The sequence below is a fragment of the Netta rufina genome (assembly GCF_964035555.1).
Source record: "Netta rufina genome assembly, chromosome: 4".
NCBI lineage: Eukaryota > Metazoa > Chordata > Aves > Anseriformes > Anatidae > Netta > Netta rufina.
In genome coordinates this window covers 52,495,867-52,516,693 of record NC_140127.1, presented here as the reverse complement: position 1 = coordinate 52,516,693, position 20,827 = coordinate 52,495,867, and the positions used below count along the sequence as shown (strand labels likewise).

At 42.1% G+C, this 20,827-nt stretch overlaps 1 protein-coding gene across 2 annotated transcripts in view; it reads left to right on the top strand.

Annotated features, from left to right (window-relative positions):
• Window positions 1-20,827, top strand: part of LIMCH1 (LIM and calponin homology domains 1) — a 172,317-nt gene that overhangs the window by 105,477 nt on the left and 46,013 nt on the right. For both annotated transcript variants that reach the window (XM_084286398.1, XM_084286397.1), the window contains exons 6-14: window positions 332-442; window positions 4,927-5,122; window positions 9,493-9,742; window positions 10,405-10,671; window positions 15,393-15,683; window positions 16,946-17,200; window positions 18,500-18,829; window positions 19,528-19,851; window positions 20,408-20,641. In XM_084286398.1, coding sequence (XP_084142524.1) covers window positions 332-442; window positions 4,927-5,122; window positions 9,493-9,742; window positions 10,405-10,671; window positions 15,393-15,683; window positions 16,946-17,200; window positions 18,500-18,829; window positions 19,528-19,851; window positions 20,408-20,641 — 2,258 coding nt within the window. The remainder of the gene's footprint in view (window positions 1-331; window positions 443-4,926; window positions 5,123-9,492; window positions 9,743-10,404; window positions 10,672-15,392; window positions 15,684-16,945; window positions 17,201-18,499; window positions 18,830-19,527; window positions 19,852-20,407; window positions 20,642-20,827) is intronic.

The following is a 20,827-nucleotide window of genomic DNA, read 5'->3' as shown; positions in this document are numbered from 1 at the left end:
AGATGATTAAAAATGGAATTACCTTTTCTTTACTTGAAATAGAGGCAAACATATTCTATTTCTGGTGTTTGCTTTCCAGGCAGACATGACAGTTCCATTTTTTATAAAAGCAATACCAGGAATATAACGTGTTAAGTTACATGATTAAATTTTCATAGTTGCCTGATGTATTTATGCTTAGCCATTGACAGACACTTCCCTTTCAATGGAGGTTTATAACAAAGTCTTGTACTGCTGTGTGGTTTAGAATAAATGAGAAATGCTTAAGGGAAGTAAATTAAGCTAAGTAACTGTGAGGATGGCTTCAATTAATTCCTATTAACTTCTGCAGGTATTAGTCACCATTTATTGGCTAGGGAAAGCGGCAAACAGCTGCACGTCATATAGTGGATCAACCCTGAACCTGAAGGAGTTTGAAGGTTTGCTGGCACAAATGAGAAAGGTATTGTTTTGTTACATTTTGGGAATGGGGATTTAGTTGAAATTGTTATTCCCGTGAATAACCTGTTCTGTACTAAGTATAAGAGAGATGTTGGGCTGGAGTACAAATTACTTAGCAAACCCCTGCCTCCTTTGAAAATGTGTCTGACTCTTCCACGCCATAAACATGACTTTCTTTGGCAGCCAGCTTGGTGGTGATATTAATGATGCAGCACTTGATGTGAAGCAGGGCTTTAGAATTGTCATGTGTCTCTGTTGTCTTCATTTCCTTAGTTTTTGGTTTGAATTATTTTCATTTATGAATTTATGACACAGAGTTTCAAGCTAGAGGAGTTAAGACTCAAAAGTAAGCTGGCAGGACTTATAGGAGCAGATTTCTTTTCTTTAAAACATTCATTCTCATGTTCTCATGGGTAGCTTTTTTTTTTTTTTTTTTTTTTTTGAGTTGCAACATAAAGCATGAAACCGAAATATCTAAATAAAGCTGACGGATAGAAGGAAGAGATGATGTTTTACAAAGGGCATAGTGGTTTCTGAAAAGCTGAACTCTGTTGGAAAGGAAAAGTTGTCATTGCTGTAGAGTGGTCTGGGGATTTGTGGTTGAGTAGTGGAGCATGGTTGCAACCTGGGACTCTTAACCTCAGTAGTGGTTAGCGTTGGTATCTAAGCATGCATTTACTGGGGGTGACAGCAGCAAGGAGTGGGCACGTAAGAAGATGGAAGCACCCAGTATTGTGTGTCTTGGACAAACAGCTTGTGAAATGATGTGAGATACGTTCTGCAGCTCCCAAACCGCTTCATGCCTGCCACTCCTTCCCCATCTCATGTACCTGCTGAATCACCATGGGCAGTAGGTCTGGGGACAAAACCTCTTCACTCATTACTGTCCACAAGCTGTGTGCTCCTACATCTGCACCAGCTGCAGCTCTTCACTCAGGGGTCTCAGAGGGCCAGCAATGAGCTGCCACTAGACAGGAAGAAATATTTGGCTGACTGATAGCAGTTTCTACATCCTAGTGTGACAAGAGAACCCTAATTAGACTGATAAAATCACTGTTTGTGAGCCCAGTTTCTGTGGAAAAAAAAAAAAAAAAAAAAAAAGGAAATAGGGAGAGAAGGGAACTTCCTGCTTCTCTGTAGAGATTTATTTTGTTCTTCATTTGACAAGGCCTGCACTAATTACTCGGGACTTTGCCATGTGAGTGATATCGCTGAGACTAAGCAATAAAGAAATTAAGTTTATACTTGAGTTGTTTCCAAATAGAAGGTGCAAGAAGGAGCAGTTGCCCCTCCAAAGTCTGAAACCTGAAAGGTGAAACAAAGGTGGGCAGTGGAGCTACGGCAGAAGTGCAAGTTTTTATAATGTTAGTGCTATGGCATCATAGTTTCTTTTTTAATTTTTTATCTCACAGCATCAGGCTCCTTTTTCTTCAGGTCATATCTATGCACCTAATTATCCATTAGACACTTTTGGAGGTCTCCTTGAGCCCTTTTGTGGGACGAAGAAGGCTGGCCCCACAAGGCAGGGTTCTCCACAGAGCTGACAGCGGAGCGCCTGGCCGGCAGAGCCGAGTGCTGCAGGTTGAAGACAAAAGCAAGAGTCTGGGGCTTGATTTGTTGCAGATGTTGGAACGGGGAGCGGAGCAGAGATCCCATAAAAGCTGGAAGCTACCTACTCCTTTAATGTAAAAACAGAGCTCTTCAAAGTCCTGAAAAGTCTGCTCAGGTGGTGCTGATACGAGGGCCACTGGCGACTCATTTCAAGCTCACCTCTCTACTCCGTGCCCCTGTGGTATTCCACTTTGGCTCTTGTGGCCTTCTCTGTTACTGAATTTGAAGAGGATTTGGTCGTAAAATAGAACATGTTAATCATGCTGTGTAACGCTCTGATGTTCTTTATAGCTGAGCTTGAGCGATGAAAAGACACTTTATCACATTCTCTACTGGTGTTTTTTTCCACAGAATTTAATAATTAAATCTACCATAAATTCAGCCTGTTTTAGTTCTTCTGCTATAAATCCTCCCTGCCCTTCTTTTTTAATAAGCAAATCAAAAGAGCTCAGATGTAAGTTGTCTTGGCTTCATCTTTTTCTACTTCTCATACTGAAAGGGCTATTCATTTCTAATTTTATTCCTGCTACTCTGTTTTTAATTTTATTAACCATTTGGATACACGTTCCTCTTTGCTTTCCAACTGGAAGTTCCCAATGACAAAACATCCATGGCTTTTTGATTATATTTAACGGGGGGAAGTTCCTGCAGAAACGCATCTGACATTTGGCAGTCCTGCTTTTGCTACCACACAGCGACGTGCCATGTTTTGAATTAGCTAATGTGAAAGGCTGGTTGTGCGCTGTCGGGCCTGCAGATAACCACCTTCTTTTTTCCCACTGATAACATTTGGGAGATGGCGTTTGTGCAGAGCAGGACAAGTACCCGTCTGGCAGGCGGTGTTTGGTGGGGAGGGTGGTTTGCCAAGGGGAAGGCCGTAAAGAGCATGTTTGCAGAAGTCTCGGCCACCATCCTGGTGCCTGCCTCCTAATTCCTGGTGAGCCGCACACAGAATTAGCATAAACAGGCCTTTGAAAGGAGGGTCTGCAGAACTCATTAGTTCACAATTGGACTGTTTTCAAACTCTGGAAGATAGCAAACACAGGATGGGGCTTTTTCTTGCCTGAGTTTTAAAGTCCTGTAGCCGCTGAGCATTTCTGTGTCACTCACATAACGGTAATTTAGGAAAATGGAAGTGTGCCTGAGGATCGGGAATAGCTGGTTGGTGTGAAGAGATGAGGGGATTTAGGGAATTTGGATTTTAAAAGGATTTTGGATCGTGCCACAAACAGGGCTTTGATAGGATTTTATTTTTGTTCTTGGATCTGTGTAACTCATGCAGATTGCAAGGAGACAGAGCTTTGTTCCCTGGCATTTCTGTCAGTATTGTAGCTCATGCACTAAGCAGGATGGGGAGGGAAATGGTGTGGGATTCGATTACTACTTTGATAGATACATTTTGTTTTTAGAAACACTTCAGTTTGCAGGGAGCCTGCTCACCGACATTACCACAGTTCAGCTTGGCCTTAGGGAACCTTTCCTGCTGTCCTTAGCGTGGTGTTTTGGCAGCATAGCAGTGCGTGGCACTAATTAAGCCTTCTCCCTGAGAAGTTTGCAGGACGTTGGGTCTGACGTCTCCGTCTCGCTTCGAGCCTCCCTGCCTTCCTCCGTGAAGGCTTTTGTTGCAGTGCTCTCCTCCCGCAGTCGCTTCTCCAGCAAACGTGCTTTGTTGCGGAGGTGGCCTGCCAGGGCACACGGGGATGTTGGGGACGGACCTCGTCATTGGCAGCACGGTCACGGGTAAAACCTCAGGCATCAGGGACAGAGGGAGCCGAGCTGAACGTAGCCATTGTGCTCCGGCTAGCGGTAACCAGGGGGTGCTTCTTAATTAGGAATTAATATTCAAGTGCTGCTGGAAGGAGAGGGGAAAAAAAACACATTCCAGTCTCTTCGGGTCGCAAAATGTCAGTCTGATAATGGCACCCACACTTCTGACTTTACTTACTGTCGGGGGAGAAAAAAAACAGGTTTATCTTTGAATGAAAGTAGTTATTTTTGTTTTTCTCCGCCTGTGCTATTGTAATTAATGTTAAGACACTCTCTAAAACAAGGGATTTATTATAATGCAAGGGTGAGGATGGCTTCTATTGACCTTTTCCTCTGCTGGAGTTTCAGTGTTTTAGTATGTGCTGCTTGCACTGGAAAGAATTTATAATCACAGGGCTGTCAAAGACAACCATTGTTCTCCCTGCTCTGAACATGTGGGTCAGCTACAAGTGCTTTCATATCCCCCAGAGCCAGGAGCTGGCAAAGAGTAAAGAGCACAACTGAATTCTTCTGAGGCATCAGGAAAAGCGTTTTGCATATTTTTCATTGCTGATTGCTTCAGAAAGACATCCCTCTTTCATAACAGGAATTTCTCTTCAAGGTAGAGGGAGGCTGGGGCACACTGCTTCATTATTTTGCCGAGCTGAAGCAGCAACAACAAATGCTGTCTGCTGGTGTCCCAGCCAGATACAATAGATAGGCAAGGGGCGGGGGGAATCCTTTGGAAGGCAGCAGACTTAAACCTGATGCAGGCATGATGTTAAAATGCTAGTGCTTTTGTCGGTGCTATGGACTGTGGACGACAAGTCAAGTTTCAGGTTTCTCTCGGTTTTGATCACTTTATTAACTCAGTTGTTGCAACTTTTTCTCAGTTCATCGTGCTAATCTAATAGCATGCCTCGCTCTTGGTCAGCATAAAATGGGGTTTTATTGCAAGCTCGCACTTTCATTTTGAAGGGGAGAAAGGGCAGAAAGCAAGGAAATCCTTCTTGGGGGGAAAGAGATTTTTAGCACTCTGCAAGATGCTTTGTTACCTGATGTGTAATGAATCTCATTGGTATGTCAGTGGCTTCTTTATGAAGAGCTACCTGCTGTACTCCCATGTAGGAAACAGAGGATATTGAGAGTCCAAAGCGCAGCATTCGTGACAGCGGTTATATAGACTGCTGGGACTCCGAGCGCAGCGATTCCCTCTCCCCACCGCGCCACGGCAGAGATGATTCCTTCGACAGCCTGGACTCCTTTGGCTCCCGCTCGCAGCAGACACCGTCTCCAGATGTAGTGCTCAGAGGAAGCAGTGATGGTAAGTGCTGGTCGCAGGGAGGCATACGCGTTGCTGGAGCAAATGTGCCATTCAGAAGCTGGACGCAGCCTCTGAATCACTAATCCAGCAGGAGAGCTGCTCTGTGAATGCTGATTTGTGCTCCCTGAGGTTTAGATGACTTTGCCAACAGCTTACTTGAAGTCTGTCTCAGTTAGGCTAGTGTAGCATTGGAAAATGAGTTACATCATTGCAGTGTAATTTTATTATTGGGATAGTGCTTTTCTGGGTTACGGTGTAAGAGGATGTTGTGCAGACTCATTTTAACTTTTGAACTAGGCTGGACCAAGAAATAAAAGCGTAGGAACAGGGGAAATATTGAAGTGAACAGAATGCTGCCTAGATAAACCCTAGCCAGATAAATGACATGGAAATATCTGATACTTGTCAGAATTTTCAGGTCTGATATAAAACATGTCACCAAGTACCATGTTTGTTTTTGTGCTATTTAGGAAATTGGGCAACAGACTAGCTCCCACATTCAGAGCCATGTCCATCTTTGTACACCTTTGAGTCAGGACACGCAGTTCTTGGCTTACAGAAGGGGATCTGCTTTTCTGCCTTCCTTGTCTTTCTTTCAGAGGCTTTCTGAGGCTTGTAAACACAGCATGCTGCATGAGGAAGGATTTGCCAAGGGGCAGGTGTAGAGCACGCACTTAGGTTACCTGTCTTGAGCAGGATTCCAGGTCAGAACAAAAGGACACTTGATTCAGGCTCCGTCTGCTTGGTTACATTCACGATACACGAATGAGTCAGTTGAACTTCATCATGAAGTTATATTCCACACATGAATCACTTCTCCTTAGTAATGTTATTTATTTAATAAAAAAGGAGGGGCAGAAAGACTTTTTGGTAGGAACCAGATGTTCGTACTGCTTTTGGCAGTGCGAAGGAAACTGGTGCTAATCATAACCGGACGCCTGAGAGATTTCCTGAGGTGATGGGGAACTCCTTAAAACTGGAAAGCTGGCAGGGAGAGCTGGTATCACAGATGAATTGTAAAGGAGCTGAGGGTAGAGTAGAGTTAACCTCTGCTGTGCTGCTGCCTGGCTGTTTAGAGTGGCATGTCTTACTGGGACTGATTCTGGTCAACCATCCAGAACCATGTGCTGGGGCTGATTCCTTGGAACAGCCTCATGCCCCCTAAGACACTGAACTGAAGACAGTCTCCATGTTACAAAGCATTTTTCTGCCTTTTACAATGAGACAAAAGGCAAATACGCGTATCTCACGTGGCCTAATTGAGATGTGTTGCCCTGTCCTGGCTGCTTGAAGAAGTGTCCGAGGTCCCTGCCTGTTTGCTGGGCAGTCACTTACACCAGCCTGTAGCTGCTTCCCATCAGCTTCTGCTGCATTAGCAGATTTTAGTAAGGTTTTGTGGTTGCTTGTTTGCCACAGCTAAGACATACTATCTTGTCACATTCTTGAGTCCATGACAAGCACAAAATAAGATGCAAGCATAGAGAGCTTGTTCTTAAAAATTGATTTTTAACCGTATCCAGACTGGGGGTGCACGCAGATGTAGTTTGCATATGTATGACTTGTCTTGCAAATCCTTTCTAATATGTCCCATTTTCCCTGCTTTCTGCTGCCTTAACTTCACAGCTGACTCCTCCAAGAGTTGCAGCTGAGGTGTAGCTTGGCTCACCTCTTCCCTGCCTGACCTATTTCTGTGGCCCCAAGAGGCTGGTGTTTCACTCAGCTGCATGTACTTGTTGATAGAAATACTATCTATGCAAAGCTGGATGGAGGAAAAGGTTTTGCTTGCTTTGCTTCTCTCTCAGCTCAGATAGGATCTTTAAAAACCCAAGAATGTGATACGGAATAAAATTATGATTCCTTGTACTCCTAGAAAAAAAAATAATGGATGGAGGTCATGTAAGTGATCGTAAAGTGATGACAAGTTCAGTTAGAAGCATTAAGTGATATGAGCTTCACTAAGCCACCTGCAGTCCCTATCTCTGTTCAGGGACTGCTCTGGTGTCCTACCTGGGCCCTGTCACTTGGCACAAAGCAAACAAAAGCAGTGATGGAGCAGAACAGTTCATTTAAAGCAGTAGAACTACAGTCTGACCTGCACAGAGCCACAAATGAACGTATTTGGGAATGCATAAATCCTCTGCTTGGCTGGCAGTTGTGTGTGGTGCCTTTTATGAACTCGTGTAGGCCCCTTGACACTCTGTTGTGTACAAGTCTGTAGTATATAACTGCTTGTTAGGGGTTGTGGAAACTGGCTGTTTCTTCTTCTACTTGGAAATGCAGAAGAACAAAATTAATGTTATAAATGTAGAACGCAGCTGCATCTTCCATTCAGTGCTCTGGCCTCAAGTGATTCAAGTGATTTTTTTTTTTTCAAATTTGAGCTGAAAATAATTTTATGAATAAAATATGAATAATTAAATAAGCTGTTTTTCTTTGAAGTACTCAGCTTGGATGTGCTTGTAGGCACATAAGTAATGAGGGAGAGGAATCTGTTACAGTTCTGCTGCCGCTGTGGTTATCTGCTCCAGCATTTCTGTCTGCTTGTTCAAGACTAGTTTTCATGCAGTACAAAAATAAACACCAGAACAAAGTCAAGAGCAAATAGGATAGCAAATAACATGAAGGGATCTTTTCACTTTCTTTTAAGCTGTCCCTGCTTAGTTTAATGGTATTACAGCTCTTCAAACCTCTGCTGTCCTCAGACACTTGATTTTTTGGTTGTATCTTCACTTTCTGTTGAGCTATAGACTGAGGTTACCAATCACATTGTTAGTTTTCATATGGTCTTTACCAAAATTGTCCAAGCTAAACATTACTGGCAAAAAGTACATTGTGAATTTTGTCTAACTCATTTCCATTATGTCTTGTCTTGTCTTACTGTTCCCTTTCCCTCTTCATCTCTCTCCGTGCAAACATTGAATCATGAAATCTGCTTCAAAAGCTCTTTGCAAAAAAACATTCCTAACATATTTGGACCTCTTTTCCTTCCCCCTACTTTGAATTATACAAAGCTACTTGTGATTTTTTTATGACTTCATTGTTTTCAGTTTTTCATGAGGTAGCTCAGCGAATTAGCTAGTAATTTATTAGCAGAGTGAATTAGCAAGAGGACACAACCTGGGTGGCTTCCCCCTCGCCCCAGGGAGGGAGAACAACTATTGCATATGCAAGTGTTGCAAAGAGGCCAACCGCCGGAGAGACAACACTCCAAAGCTGGGAGAAGTTTTGAATGCTGATCGAAGAATTGGTTGAGTATTGCACTCATCAAACCAGGGCCTGTGATGATGAGAGAGAACTATTTATATGGCTTCTTTGTGAATTACTTAAAAAGGCTCATGATGGTGCAGGGAATCCAGTGAATGTCTGTGAAGTGTATTCCCAAATGGCTGTGAGGGCAGTTCCACTGCAAATGCCCTTTCATGTAATTGTCCCACCATTTGGGAGTCTTATTTTCAACTGTATATTCAATCTGGAATAGTCTTTGCTAAGCTTTTGTGAACATGATTTTTAAACGGGTTGTAAATATCAGGAGGCTTAGTTCATTTGTACAAAACAAAGTGGCTGCTCAGCTCTGTTCATCTCCCATCTTATTCTCTGCAACTTCTTGATTTTCCTCTCTCACTGGATATCTTTGTCAACAAGTATTCTTCAGTCTTTGCAGCACCGATCTAACCCATAAATGCTGCAGATTGCCCCTTCCCATCTGAGGATGAAGTTTCCTTGTCTGTTTGCACTGAACTGGAGACTAACTGACCAGGCAGCTGGAGAGACTGAAGACAGTCCATCTGAGTCTCACAGTTTATAGCAGCTGATGCTATATAGGAATTTATATTCTTAGGTTTTGACCAAAGCTGATGCTGTGTGCATTCGAAGTACAGTTAATACGTGTCTCCAGAAACATGCATATTCATGCTGTTCTGATAAAAATGCAGTATGAAGCCCTTTTTTACTGAGCTTGTGATACGGAAGTGTAAGTGTAGGTTCACGAGTGTGAACCAGGTCGAACATATCCAAACATACAACTAGGAGTCAGTTAGCCAAATAAGCTTCTCTAGCTGTTCTCTGTGAGTGACAAATCTGGCTTAATCTGACCCCGAGTTTGTCAGAACATCCTGTATCATGAGCTGTGGCTGAAGTTTGTCAGGGGTACAAAATAAGCATTGATAGAAAAACTGTTTACTGTCTGTGTAGATACTACAGCTACTACATTGTGTCTGATTTTTAAATATAAATACAGGTAAAAATGAGTTCATTTCTTGATACTACATTCTAAATTTTTTTTTTTTTTTTGGTGGCGTCTTCTCTGATTTATAATTTTAAAAAACCTGGATGGAAATGAAAAGAAGGACTTTTTTCTCCTTCCTCACTAGGGAGAGGAAGTGACTCAGAAACTGACCTGCCACACAGAAAGATGCCAGATGTGAAAAAAGATGATATGTTGGCAAGGCGGACCTCACACGGTGAACCTAAATCAGCTGTGCCTTTTAACCAGTACCTCCCGAACAAGAGTAATCAGACTTTCTATGTACCTGCTCCCCTTCGGAAAAAGAAAGCTGAGCGAGAAGAGTATCGGAAGAGCTGGAGCACCGCGACTTCACCGCTAGGAGACAGACCTTTTAGGTAAGACTGGCCTGTCTAACTTTTCCCTTCCTCACTGACCATGCTTTAAACAGCTGATTATTGTTCTTTTCGTGAGATGTATGGAGCACCTTCTGCTGTAATAAATCTCTTGCTGAGGTGGTACTGATCAATTGTAGCAATCAGTGAAGATGGTAGAAAAGCAACGAGAAACTCATTGTCTTTATATCATTATTGTTTACCATACAATGCATTGTATTGCTTGTGTTTGACACAATGTTGGTTACTATAACCACCATGGTGGATGACTCAACCCAAGGCTGGACAACATTGCTCTGGATGACCTCTCTCAGTTCTCAAGACAATTACTCACTGACAGATGATACTTAAAAGCAACATTTGTTGTATTTAATCAAAATAGGTAATGTTTTTTCCTGCATTTTAAATTAATTTATATGTATGCTATGTATTAGTATGGTTTATATAACTGTGGCTATATGTGTTTCTGGGTGCTGGTTTTGTCAACAGATATTTCACTTCTGATTTGGCCTCAGAGCAACTTCCATTAAAAAGCATAACTATCTTCCTGCGCCATCCATCAGAATATCCTTTGACATCTTGATATCAACAAAATTTGCTTATAATAAATAAGTATTTATGTATCAGGCACAACATACATTAAACCACCTTGTATAATTCAATAGCAAACCTGAAACCATAGAAGAAGAACAGAATGAAACGTCAGAACTGTGTGAAAAGGAGAAAATGGGCTCCGTGGCTCCTGAGGAAAGCCCTATTAAACAGCAAGTAGGTTTCAGTCAAAGAGAAGGAAACTCCATAGAACAGTCTCTTTCATGTAGTGCAAAAGAAACATCAGCACCTGAGGGGGAAGATGCAGAAGAGATCAGAAAGTTACGAAGACTGGAACAAGCTGGCATTAAGGTCATGTCAGCAGCCCAGCGCTATGGCAGGTTAGCCCAAGAGTGTGAAAAATTGTGCACGCTTCATATTTTTAGGATTGGCTGAAGTGTGGGCTTCCTCAATCCACTGTGACTTCACTTCTAACAAAAATCCAACCTGCTAAGCACTCACAATGGCTAGCCTTTTAGTGAAGGTCGTGGTATGAAAAAGCTTGTGAAGTGGCAGTTGTGCATTGGAGAGCTGTATGATGCTAACTGAATTTGTGTTGAGCAATTGTATTGTGTTACAGCATACAACAAACTCCAAGGAAACTACTACACAAACTACATGTCACTTCCCACTTAACGCTTTCTTGCATTTTAATAAAAAATACATAGAAATGTGTATTAAAAATGCCTTCTTAAGGCAAAAGTTTCAGATATACACTTGTTGGCGATGGGGTGTTTTAGTTTACTGACTCACAGTTTTTATGTGGTTAATGTTTTTAGCCGTGTTAATAAATGATGCATTTATTTTTAAAGGCAGGAACTATAAAAGTATAAAGTGCTTGTTAACACATGTACCAGTTCAAATGTGGAGGCATAGTTCTGCAATCACCATTTGACTGACTTTGGCATGGAGTATCAGTAGTTTTTCACTTATTACCTGTGTTACTTATTTTTGGATATGGTTCAATTTGGTTATTTCCTGTTCTTTAACTAACAAGCTGACTGATGCGTAGGCTCACTGCCATGCCTTTCCGTGATCAGATACCAAGTCCTCATGAAATATGTGCTTTGCGGGCCATCCGCATGAGAGAGATTTTTAACCACTGTGCCTGCAGACTAGGCTCTTATAGATGATCAAAATGATTTGGCTAAAGGGTAAGTGTCCAAATGTCCTTCCATCTAAAACATTTTCCTTTGGATTATTGAGGAAAATACTCACCGCATTTCTATTCTGACTAAGGCAGCTTCTTGAGATGTGAATTTGGTAAATCATGGGGTGAAATCTTGACAGTGGGTAATTTAGCAGATGCGGGTCTATGGGCTGGGTTTGGAGGGTGGTAGAAGCTGAAAGTACAGCTCTTATGTTATACAGCTTGCTTACACATAAATTAAGCTGGTCTACAGCCATGTGCACATATATCATGTGCAAATAAAAGTCACACTCTTTACACATCGTATGTCCTTTTCCTAGGTCACTCAGAAGCTGTCAAGAACCAGTGTTTGCATGTGGTTGTGGAGTACCACTTTACAAAGCCCTAATAAAGAAGGACTGTCAGTCAGAAATTAGTCCTTCAGGTTCAGCTAGTGTGCTCATTGATCAGGAACCCATAAACCAGTAGGATATGAGCATAATTGTGTTCTGAGTCCAAGGCTGATATTCATGGTGATACATAGTAATAGCTTGTGTTTAGCAGTGCAGCAAACAACTAATGGCACTGCCTGCGTTTGCATTTGGAAGGTATTATCCAAGAGCCCCTTTTCCAACCCTGTGTTTGACCCACTTACTTGTTCTTCAGGAGTGAAGCACATCTGGGCAAGTGTTTGGCTCTTTAGCATGAAATTGGGTCTCCTCTTTCCTTGGACAATCTGTTGTCCTGACAGGGCTGAAGGGGAGAAGGGAGCGGATATAACCAGCCATGGTCCCTCCTTGCTCTCAGCAGACACAACTCCTGGAATGTGGCAGCTGGAGGAAGCTGCTGGTTTTCTGCCCAAGATGAGGGTCAAAGAACTGAGCTTTGTATCCCAAGCTTCACTGTAGTGTAGTAGCAGCCTGCTCCTGGGAATCATAGGAAGACACAGCAGAAGGTGTATCGGGGACATGGGTCTGTAAGGAAGGTTCTGTGTTTGTGGAAGTATAGCGAGTGAGGAGAAGGGAAGAATTTGGTGTCGATGCTTCAGGATACAGTAGAGCATTTGATCATCTTTCTTAACGTCTCATTCTCATTCCCTGGACTTCGAACCTCTCAATTTTCTCTTTTTTCCTTGAAATCAAATTCATATTTCTGTGCACTAGTGGCGTTGAACAATTCTCAGTCCCACTTGGTTCTGTATTCTGATCTTTTTTTTTTTCTTTTTCCTTTTGCCCCTCCTCTTTGAACTTTTTCCTACACTGTCAGCCTCTCTCCTTTCACCTGAGGTTCTCAGTTGTTTTCCACTCGCTCTGAGTTGTTTACAGGCATTTTCCTCTCGACATTTTGACCTCTGGATGACACCCACTGTGACTTTGAGTTCTACAAGGCATCTAATTGTTCCTAAAGCTGAAACTCAGTGGGGACATTTCTGGGTCTGGCACAGGAAGGATTTGAACTTGTATGCAAATGCATTTTTTGTTTGGAATCTAAGTGCTTATCTCCATTGCTGTAGCATGTTCTCGGAAAGGACTCCACTGAACTAGCTGCTGTACGACTGCATGCCAAAAAGCATTCACCCTTCCCAAAGGAGTATATTGTCTCTTTATAACACGGTGTTTTATTGACGTATGGTCCTTCATGCTTGCTTGTTGTATGCATCTGTCTCTTGTTTACACTATTGTATTTGAGAGATACGCATCAGATTCATAGAGACTCCCTAAAAAGAGGAGAAGAATTATGTCTGTTCTAATAGATGATGCAGAAAGGGAGGGTAAGAGAAATGTGAGCAAACCAAGAATTCTTGGCACATTCTCTGTGAAAGGGATGTGGACTCTTATCTTGATGGTGCAGAAGCATGCAAAACCCTCTCATTGTTCTGAAACGCAACAGACAGATCCACAAGCCTGTACGAGACCCTGCTTCATTCAGCACAAACACCCAGGGTCTGATGCTCTGCAAGGCAGCACCTACTGTAGCAGCATGGATGTGTATGGTGTTTCTGCAAGGGCTGGGGCTGGGTGTACAGCAGCGATTGGCAAATATGCAGTGCAAGCTTCACATCTACACTCTTTGCTATCTCTGTGGTAAATTGACCTTAAAAGTCACTTCTAAAACTGTCACACAGTGAATTCAGGAGACCCCAAAACATCACAGCTTATCTCTGACTCCAGTAAAAACAGAATGGAAATGAATGGAAAATATTCTTAACCTAGAAACAATTGTGGAAGTCTAGTTACATACTAAAAGCCCTAAGTTCTTCAGTTACTCATCACAGTGACTCATAGTTGTTCTTTTGAATATTTTAAGGCCCTATTTCTTTGTAGCTGAAAACACCCATCTCAGAAATAGTATGTTTGATGCTCAGTAGCATTGATAGACATGAGACTGGAAAAATCATTAGTTTTTACTGAATAATCACTTGGTTATACATAATTCTTAGAAACTAAAAGTACAAAACAATACCCCCAACCTTACCAGACAAAAAATTACGGATCTTCATTGAAGAAGTAAATATAAGCATGATTTAATGGAGTACTACGTGATTTTACATGTCTTCTTTATGGCCAGAGTTCTGAAAATTATTTCCAGATTATTAGTTTTCAGAAAAGAGTAATGGTACCTGTAGTAAGGTCTGGTTAAAAATGAATCAAGTTAATCATATTCCCTGGCTTATTTGGCAGAACAGGTCCCAGTGCATATGACTTCTAGGTACCTGTTCTCTTGTGCCTAAAACTTTAGGAAGAGTTCAGCTGCTTTTGATCAGTATATTTTCTCTAAAGCTTGTTTAGCAATACTTTGAAAGGGCAGCTGAAGCCATGAAAGGTACAAGGAGTGTGTAGGACTTTATACGGTTTAGAAACACAGTTAATTATGACTGTACTGTTTTCTAAAGTAGAGGAGAGACTTGACAACAACCTGTAAGCTGTTTAGATTTACTTTCTTCATGTCAGTTTGTTTAATCTGATGTGATACCTTTTTATTCCTTTGTATAGCACGGTGTGCTGTAAGAAAGAGGAAAAGTGAGATATTTGCAGCCTACAAAAGTGCTACACAGAACATTCTAATATTCAATATCCAACTTCCAAAATATCATTGAATACAATTTGGTTTTCAAACGTGAGATTGGCCTAACTCTTGCCATCTGTCTCTTCAGTTTACTTAAGAATATTGACTGTTGCAAGTTAAATAAGCTTAGTCTTTCTTGGCACCAGCTGTCAAGGGTCTTTATCATTGTAATCTTCAGGGGCACCAAGGTTGTGTTGGTGTTGCTGTCATTTGTGACCAAGGCAGATGGCACTGTGTGCCAGCACGCTACTATCTCTAGCAGACTCAACACCCTATTGTATGTCAGCATCAGCACAGAGAGCTTATTCTGGGGGAAAGAATCGAGCACAAATGTGCATGGAAAAAAACAAAAACAAAGAAAAAAAAAACAGTTAAGAATATAAGGGCATGCAGCCTCAGTGATTACTCAAGTTTCTCTCTCTCTCTCAGAAAAAAAAAAAAAAAAAGCAGAGCCATTAAGATGAACATGTACCAGATATTAGCTGGTATTTCAGGATTCAGCATTGGCCAGGGATCAGGTATTTGCGTCAAATCTTTCTTTCTTTGAAGTGTTGAAGAAGTTTCACACTGCCATGTACAGTACTACATTCACATAGTATGGTAAACAAATTCTTCCTTTTTCTTCTAGCTGTCACTAAAATAAGTAAAGATCCAACATTATTGATTTCCATGTGAAGTCCTTGCAGATCTGTTACTTGTATGATTCCTTTTTTTTTTTTTTTAATAACAAGTCATTGCCAAATCTAACAGTAGCCTGGAACGTATTTGATTAACTCCGCTTGGTTTATGACCTGGAGGTGTGTGTTGCTGCTCCACTCTCCCTCCCCTCATGCATCAAGAGCTCTCTTTACTTTTGCTCTGTATCAGTAAAATGCAAGCATGTGAAGACAATGGAAGCACCCCAGACATCATCCTTCGCAAGGAGAACCCCTTCATGACACGTTACCAAAGGAAGGATTCTGGTTCGGAAGATGAAGCAGCGAGTAGAGTGCCTGATTTAGAGAAGGATGACTTTGCTACCCGGAGAGCCAGAATGAATCAGCCCAAACACATAGTTCCATTTAACTCCTTTATAATTGGACCCTACACAAATAAAGATAAAGGTAAACTGGAAGACAGTAAAAAGCCATTGCAGGTGGAAAAGCAGGAACATGCAAGGTGTGCATTCATGGTCTTTCTTTTTCTATTACAATGCTTAATTTCATGTTGCTTTGTAGGGCTAAAGTTGTCTGGAGTACAAAAAATTTTCTGGGTAAAGTAATGCAAATGTTTTATCATAAAGTGAACAAAAAAAAAATAATCTAGATTAATTACTGGAAGTTTTTGTTAGAGTATCAGGACCGTGAGCTTAAATTGACAGTGTAAAATAACAACAACCAGACAATTTCTTTGTCCAAGTAGAGGCAGCTCATGAGTGTGAGTAACGGAAAATAAACTTTGAAGATATGTTTGCACATCAGTTCCCTCTTTTGCTGAACGTTTTAGAAGCATGTGTTTGGATAAAATTTTTTCATCTAATACCCTTTTAATACCCTGCATAAATCATGGACTCAGATCTAAGTCATTGGTTAATGCTCTGAATACCTGTGCTTGCTATACTGCACTGAATTGTTGCACATAAAGCTAATGTTTCTTACATAGTATTGTTTTTAGAAATGGAGTATGGCTTACAACATTTTGGCCTAAAAAATCTTTCTTCAACTCAGTGATACAGACCTTTAGGAAACTGCTGAATATAGGTATCTGCTAGGAATGCACCATTTTCAGGAAACAACTTTTTTTAAATTTATTTGTGCAAAGAGAAGTGATCCTAGATAAAACCACTATATACACGTTACATGGGATCTTGAATGTAATTACTGATACATTGAGAAATTTTCTTTGAATATCTAGTAGCCCTTTTCAGTAATGCATAACTTGCCTTTTGGTTGCTGCTAATTTGATTACATTAACATTTTGTAATGAGTAGTCTGGCACAGCATCTGAAGAACACATAACCAAATTTTAATATTCTAATGCTATTGACATGACTCTAAGATCAAAGAAACTCTGTAGTATGTTTGTGAGCAAAACTTGAATTCACTTCACTAATATTATGGAAATGAGATATTTGTAACTATTTAAGGGAAGGCTTATTGCAGAAATGCTTGATACAGGAATAACTCCAAGGCTTTTGTTGCTCATGGTAGGAACAGAAGTCATACAATGAAGTGGTCTCAATACTGCATGAGCGGGATACTGTAGGTGGAATCACTTTATGTCAGAACTTCTCATGTTTACTTCCTAAAATTAATGTAAAATAATCTGCTTATAAATTCAGTTTTATCTTCTTGTGCTCTGAACCTCTTCTAATGACACTGATTTATCATTGCTCCCTCGAAATATCTTCTCTTCCTGAAACGGAATGTGTGTTAAATTAGAGGAAGCCAGGTGCACGTGGCAGCAGCGAGGCAACTAGTGACACACAAGGAGAACACACTTCTGAAAACTGAGAAGAGTAAGTCAGAGGAGGAGGAAGAAGTGAAAGTACCTGATACTGAGAGAGACGATTTGGCTAAACGGAAATCTCAGAGTGTCCTTCCTCAGCCTCAAGAAGATACGTTTTTTGTGAATGCATCTATAACAAAAGCAGATTTGGAGACCTGGAAAAGATTGAAACTGTCAGGGGAGCCCAGGTATAGTGTCATCCTGTGCTTCCTGTGGACAGGATGGGCACCCTAAGAAGCATGTTTATTTTGTCACAATCCATTTGTGTCTGCTTGTGTTTTTAACCTTGCAGAATGCCTTGATGACAGCAAGTCTTTACCTACTTAGATTTTCAGGAGGAGTCCAAAAATCTATGTAGGGATGCTGTCTATCGTGAAATGGAAGTGTGTCCATTGTGAAGAAAAATGCAGTTTCGTAGTAGCTCTGCCTTTGGATGCTTTTGCTGTCATCCCAGGAAGGTTCCTTTTGTCTTGTGGATCAATCTGCTGTGAAGCTGCTGGAGGCTGACCAGCAGAAAGGTCCATGTAGTGCTGCTAACTGAGCTATCTGCAGGACTTGGGGCATTATATTCTGGGGGCTTTATGAGGATCAGCATCTCCTTGCATTAATGTGCCTCTACTGCTTTTGAGACCTGAGCTAATATATCTGCATGGTATTTTACTGTGCCGAGTAAATATACCAGCGCTATCTTTCACTAAAGCAGAAGTTGCAGGAGCCTCATTGTATGGTGTAGAGATGCTTGTGTTGTAAACTAACCCTCCACAAAGGGAGCTGGTATAAAGCCGTTATTCTAGGCTATTTCCCTGTGGAGATGAACTCTAATGAAGGCAGGTGATTTGTGACTCCAATAGGAAAGGGTAACAACTCCTGGCTTTCCTGTTTAGGCGCATGCCATTTTCCAATTAGAGGTCGCCATCTGTTCAGGCGCTCTCCAAACAATGTGGTTACTGTGTGGAATTTCAGCTCTAATACAAACCACCGAGAATCAATCACTCTCTCGTCTCAAAAATATTATAGTTTCCCCGTTACTTTGGAGGTGAATTATTAAAGGCAACCTTCAAATCAAGATTCAGTGCCCCCTTTGGAGGGTAAGTGAGTTGCCTTTCCTGGTGCTCTCATGCCACCGGCACCCCCACACTACAAGTGGGGTGTACTGGTGCTGCACGGTCCCATGTAGCACATGGCCTGGGTCTGCATCAGGGAACCGTGGCTTTTTTTAGGGTAAAGTATTAATTCTGGAACTATTTTTATGCTATGGTCCTTCCTCTAAGGAAGGACTTTCATAGATGTTTTCCTAGCAGGTAAACAGTATCTTTGGTCCTTGGTATCTTTGGATTTTATTTGTCAGGCCACAGTGTGCCCTACCTCTCTGTACCTGTGTCCTTGCATTTTAAAATAAAGCCCCTTTTTAAACTTAGAAGCATTTAATTTGCTTTATTCTGGGGTCTCATCTGGGGGGGGACTCTTTTATTCCTCATTCTGACTAGTGAAGAAGATCTCAAATGTCCCAGTGACACTCTTCCACCAGCTGAAGTCACAGTGAAAGCAGCAGCCCATGACGATTTTGCTGTCCGCAAAGCCAGAGCAAACAAAAAGGCTGGTGGCCCCAAGCAGAAGTTCGTGCATTTTGGGCCAGTAACTGAGATCGATCAACAGAAATGGGACAGGCTCAGCATTGGCAGAGCTTCCCGCAGGGGTGAAGCAGAAGAGGCAAGCAGCAAAGACAGCGTGGAGATCCTCTCTGGTGTTGAAAGCTCTCCTTCAGCCACTGGCAGGCTCCGTTTCGATGCAGCATCCAAGCCACAGAGCGAGCCCAGGTACTGGTGTGGTGTAGGAAGCACCGCTGAGCTGGAAGCGAGCCCTGGTCTCGCAAGAGGCCGCTCTGCATGGGGGTGGACTGTGGCACACACCTCAGAGCTGTTGACACGCACGGCCTTGCTCAGAAGTCATCTGACGCTTCCACAGTCCCTTAATGTGTTTAGGCTTGTGCAAAACAACGCTGTGCGTATGCTTTCTGACAGCTTACCTCAACATTTCTGGCTATCAGTGAAACCACTGGTATCTCAGAACCTGAGCTATCTTTAAAGCCCTCTGCTTCTTGAACTCCCGCAGCTTTTCTCCATCTGCTTTCAATACATTAGGGATTTGGCATTCAGCTTTCTGGCCTTAGTGGTGTTCAAAACATGTTTTCTTCAGTCCTAATGGATTTACTTGCTTTTTGAAGATGTAATGCTGAAACCAAGGCGCTCTGTGTTTCTGGTGTTCATCTGGAAGAGAATTGCAGCTCTGGGAAGTTAACATATTAATAGAGCTTACGTTTATTTGGCTTTTCTTTAATTGCTTAGTCTGTGGCTGTAGCAAGAGTTTTTGATGAGTGCATTTAGCAAGCAATTCATTCAGTTAAGTTTGTGTGTTTATAAAACGTCTGCAAACTGAGCTGAAGGGCTTCTCTTATGCCTCATTTGACCTGGAAACGTTTTGTCTGTCTCACCCCTCCTCACCACCTCTTTGCCAGTGAGGCAGCGCAGTCAGGTACAGATGAATGTCGCAGGAGAACGCTGTCACCCGCCCCTGCCACTTCCATCGGCTCTGAGAAGCAAGCCCTGTGCGGTTCAAACAAACAGCAAGAAAGCGCCGAGGAAGAATGTGATGAGCATTTGCCAGACATTGAGAGAGATGATATGTTGGTTAGGAGGTTGGGGACCTTTCAGAGGCGTACCACGAGCCCCGTTCATATGTATTGTCCTCCCCTGCCAGTAACTCCTCACCTGCTGCAGCAGCGGCCAGGGGAGGCAGTAGCTCGTGAGAAGGATTTGAAGACTCCATGGGAAGCAGAAAGGTCAGAGAACAGAAGCAGATCCCTCTGAGCTTCATGCCTGGTTTGTGTGTGGTGTGAGCTGAGATCAGTCAGCAATGTTATTCCATTCTTCGCGCAGCCTTTAAAGATGTGTTTTACTCATTCATCATGGCATGTGCTCTGTTTTATGAAATTACTTACAAGAATGTATCCTATGAACATAAAACAGTCTGTTTTCTTTCATAATATTTAAGTACTTCAATTGTTAATTGCCGTCCAGCATGAAAACAGTCTTTCATCTTTTGGGGGGATTTCTTTTGCAATCTCCAGACTTTAATGCCAGCTTCTAAGCAAACAATTCCTTGCATATATTTTTAATCAATCCCCACCTTCTAACATATCTCCTACATAAGCGTGGCACTCGATTTAGTTTCCTCTTGCTCTCATTCCCTGCGCTGTAGCTAAAAATGCCTACTTGTCCATCACGCTGCAGCTGTGTTTTGAGTACCAGTACCCCATGTTGCCTCAGCAGCTGCTGGCCTGGGGGCTGTACCAGTGAGCATTATCACGGAACAGTGTCACTTGTCTCTCTGAGCAGCACTGTAACACGAGAAGAGAGCCAAGAACAGCTTGAAATCCCTCATCAGCAGAGTGGTGGAACAGAAAACAAAGTGAAATTTCCAGACCCGCAAAGAGATGACATGTTGGCCAGAAGAACTGGAGCTTTTCTCAAACAGCCGGGGCCAAGTGTTAAACAGTTCCTTCCCATGCCATTTTCAAAGCAGCAGACTAAGCAGGGCACAGCTAGAGAACTTGAAAAGAAAACTGTGAGGTAAGGAAGTTGCTTCTCTCTTTCCCTTTAGTGAGTCCTGTGGACTGTTTGTCTGGATCTCTTGATCTGGAAGAGTTGCTGTTGGCCCAGCAGAGGTTTATTCCATACTGGTCCTTAAATTGTGCTGACTCTTCCTGCTCAAACAGCTCTGATAGGCAGCACAGGTTTTCTGGCCCTTTTGGTAGA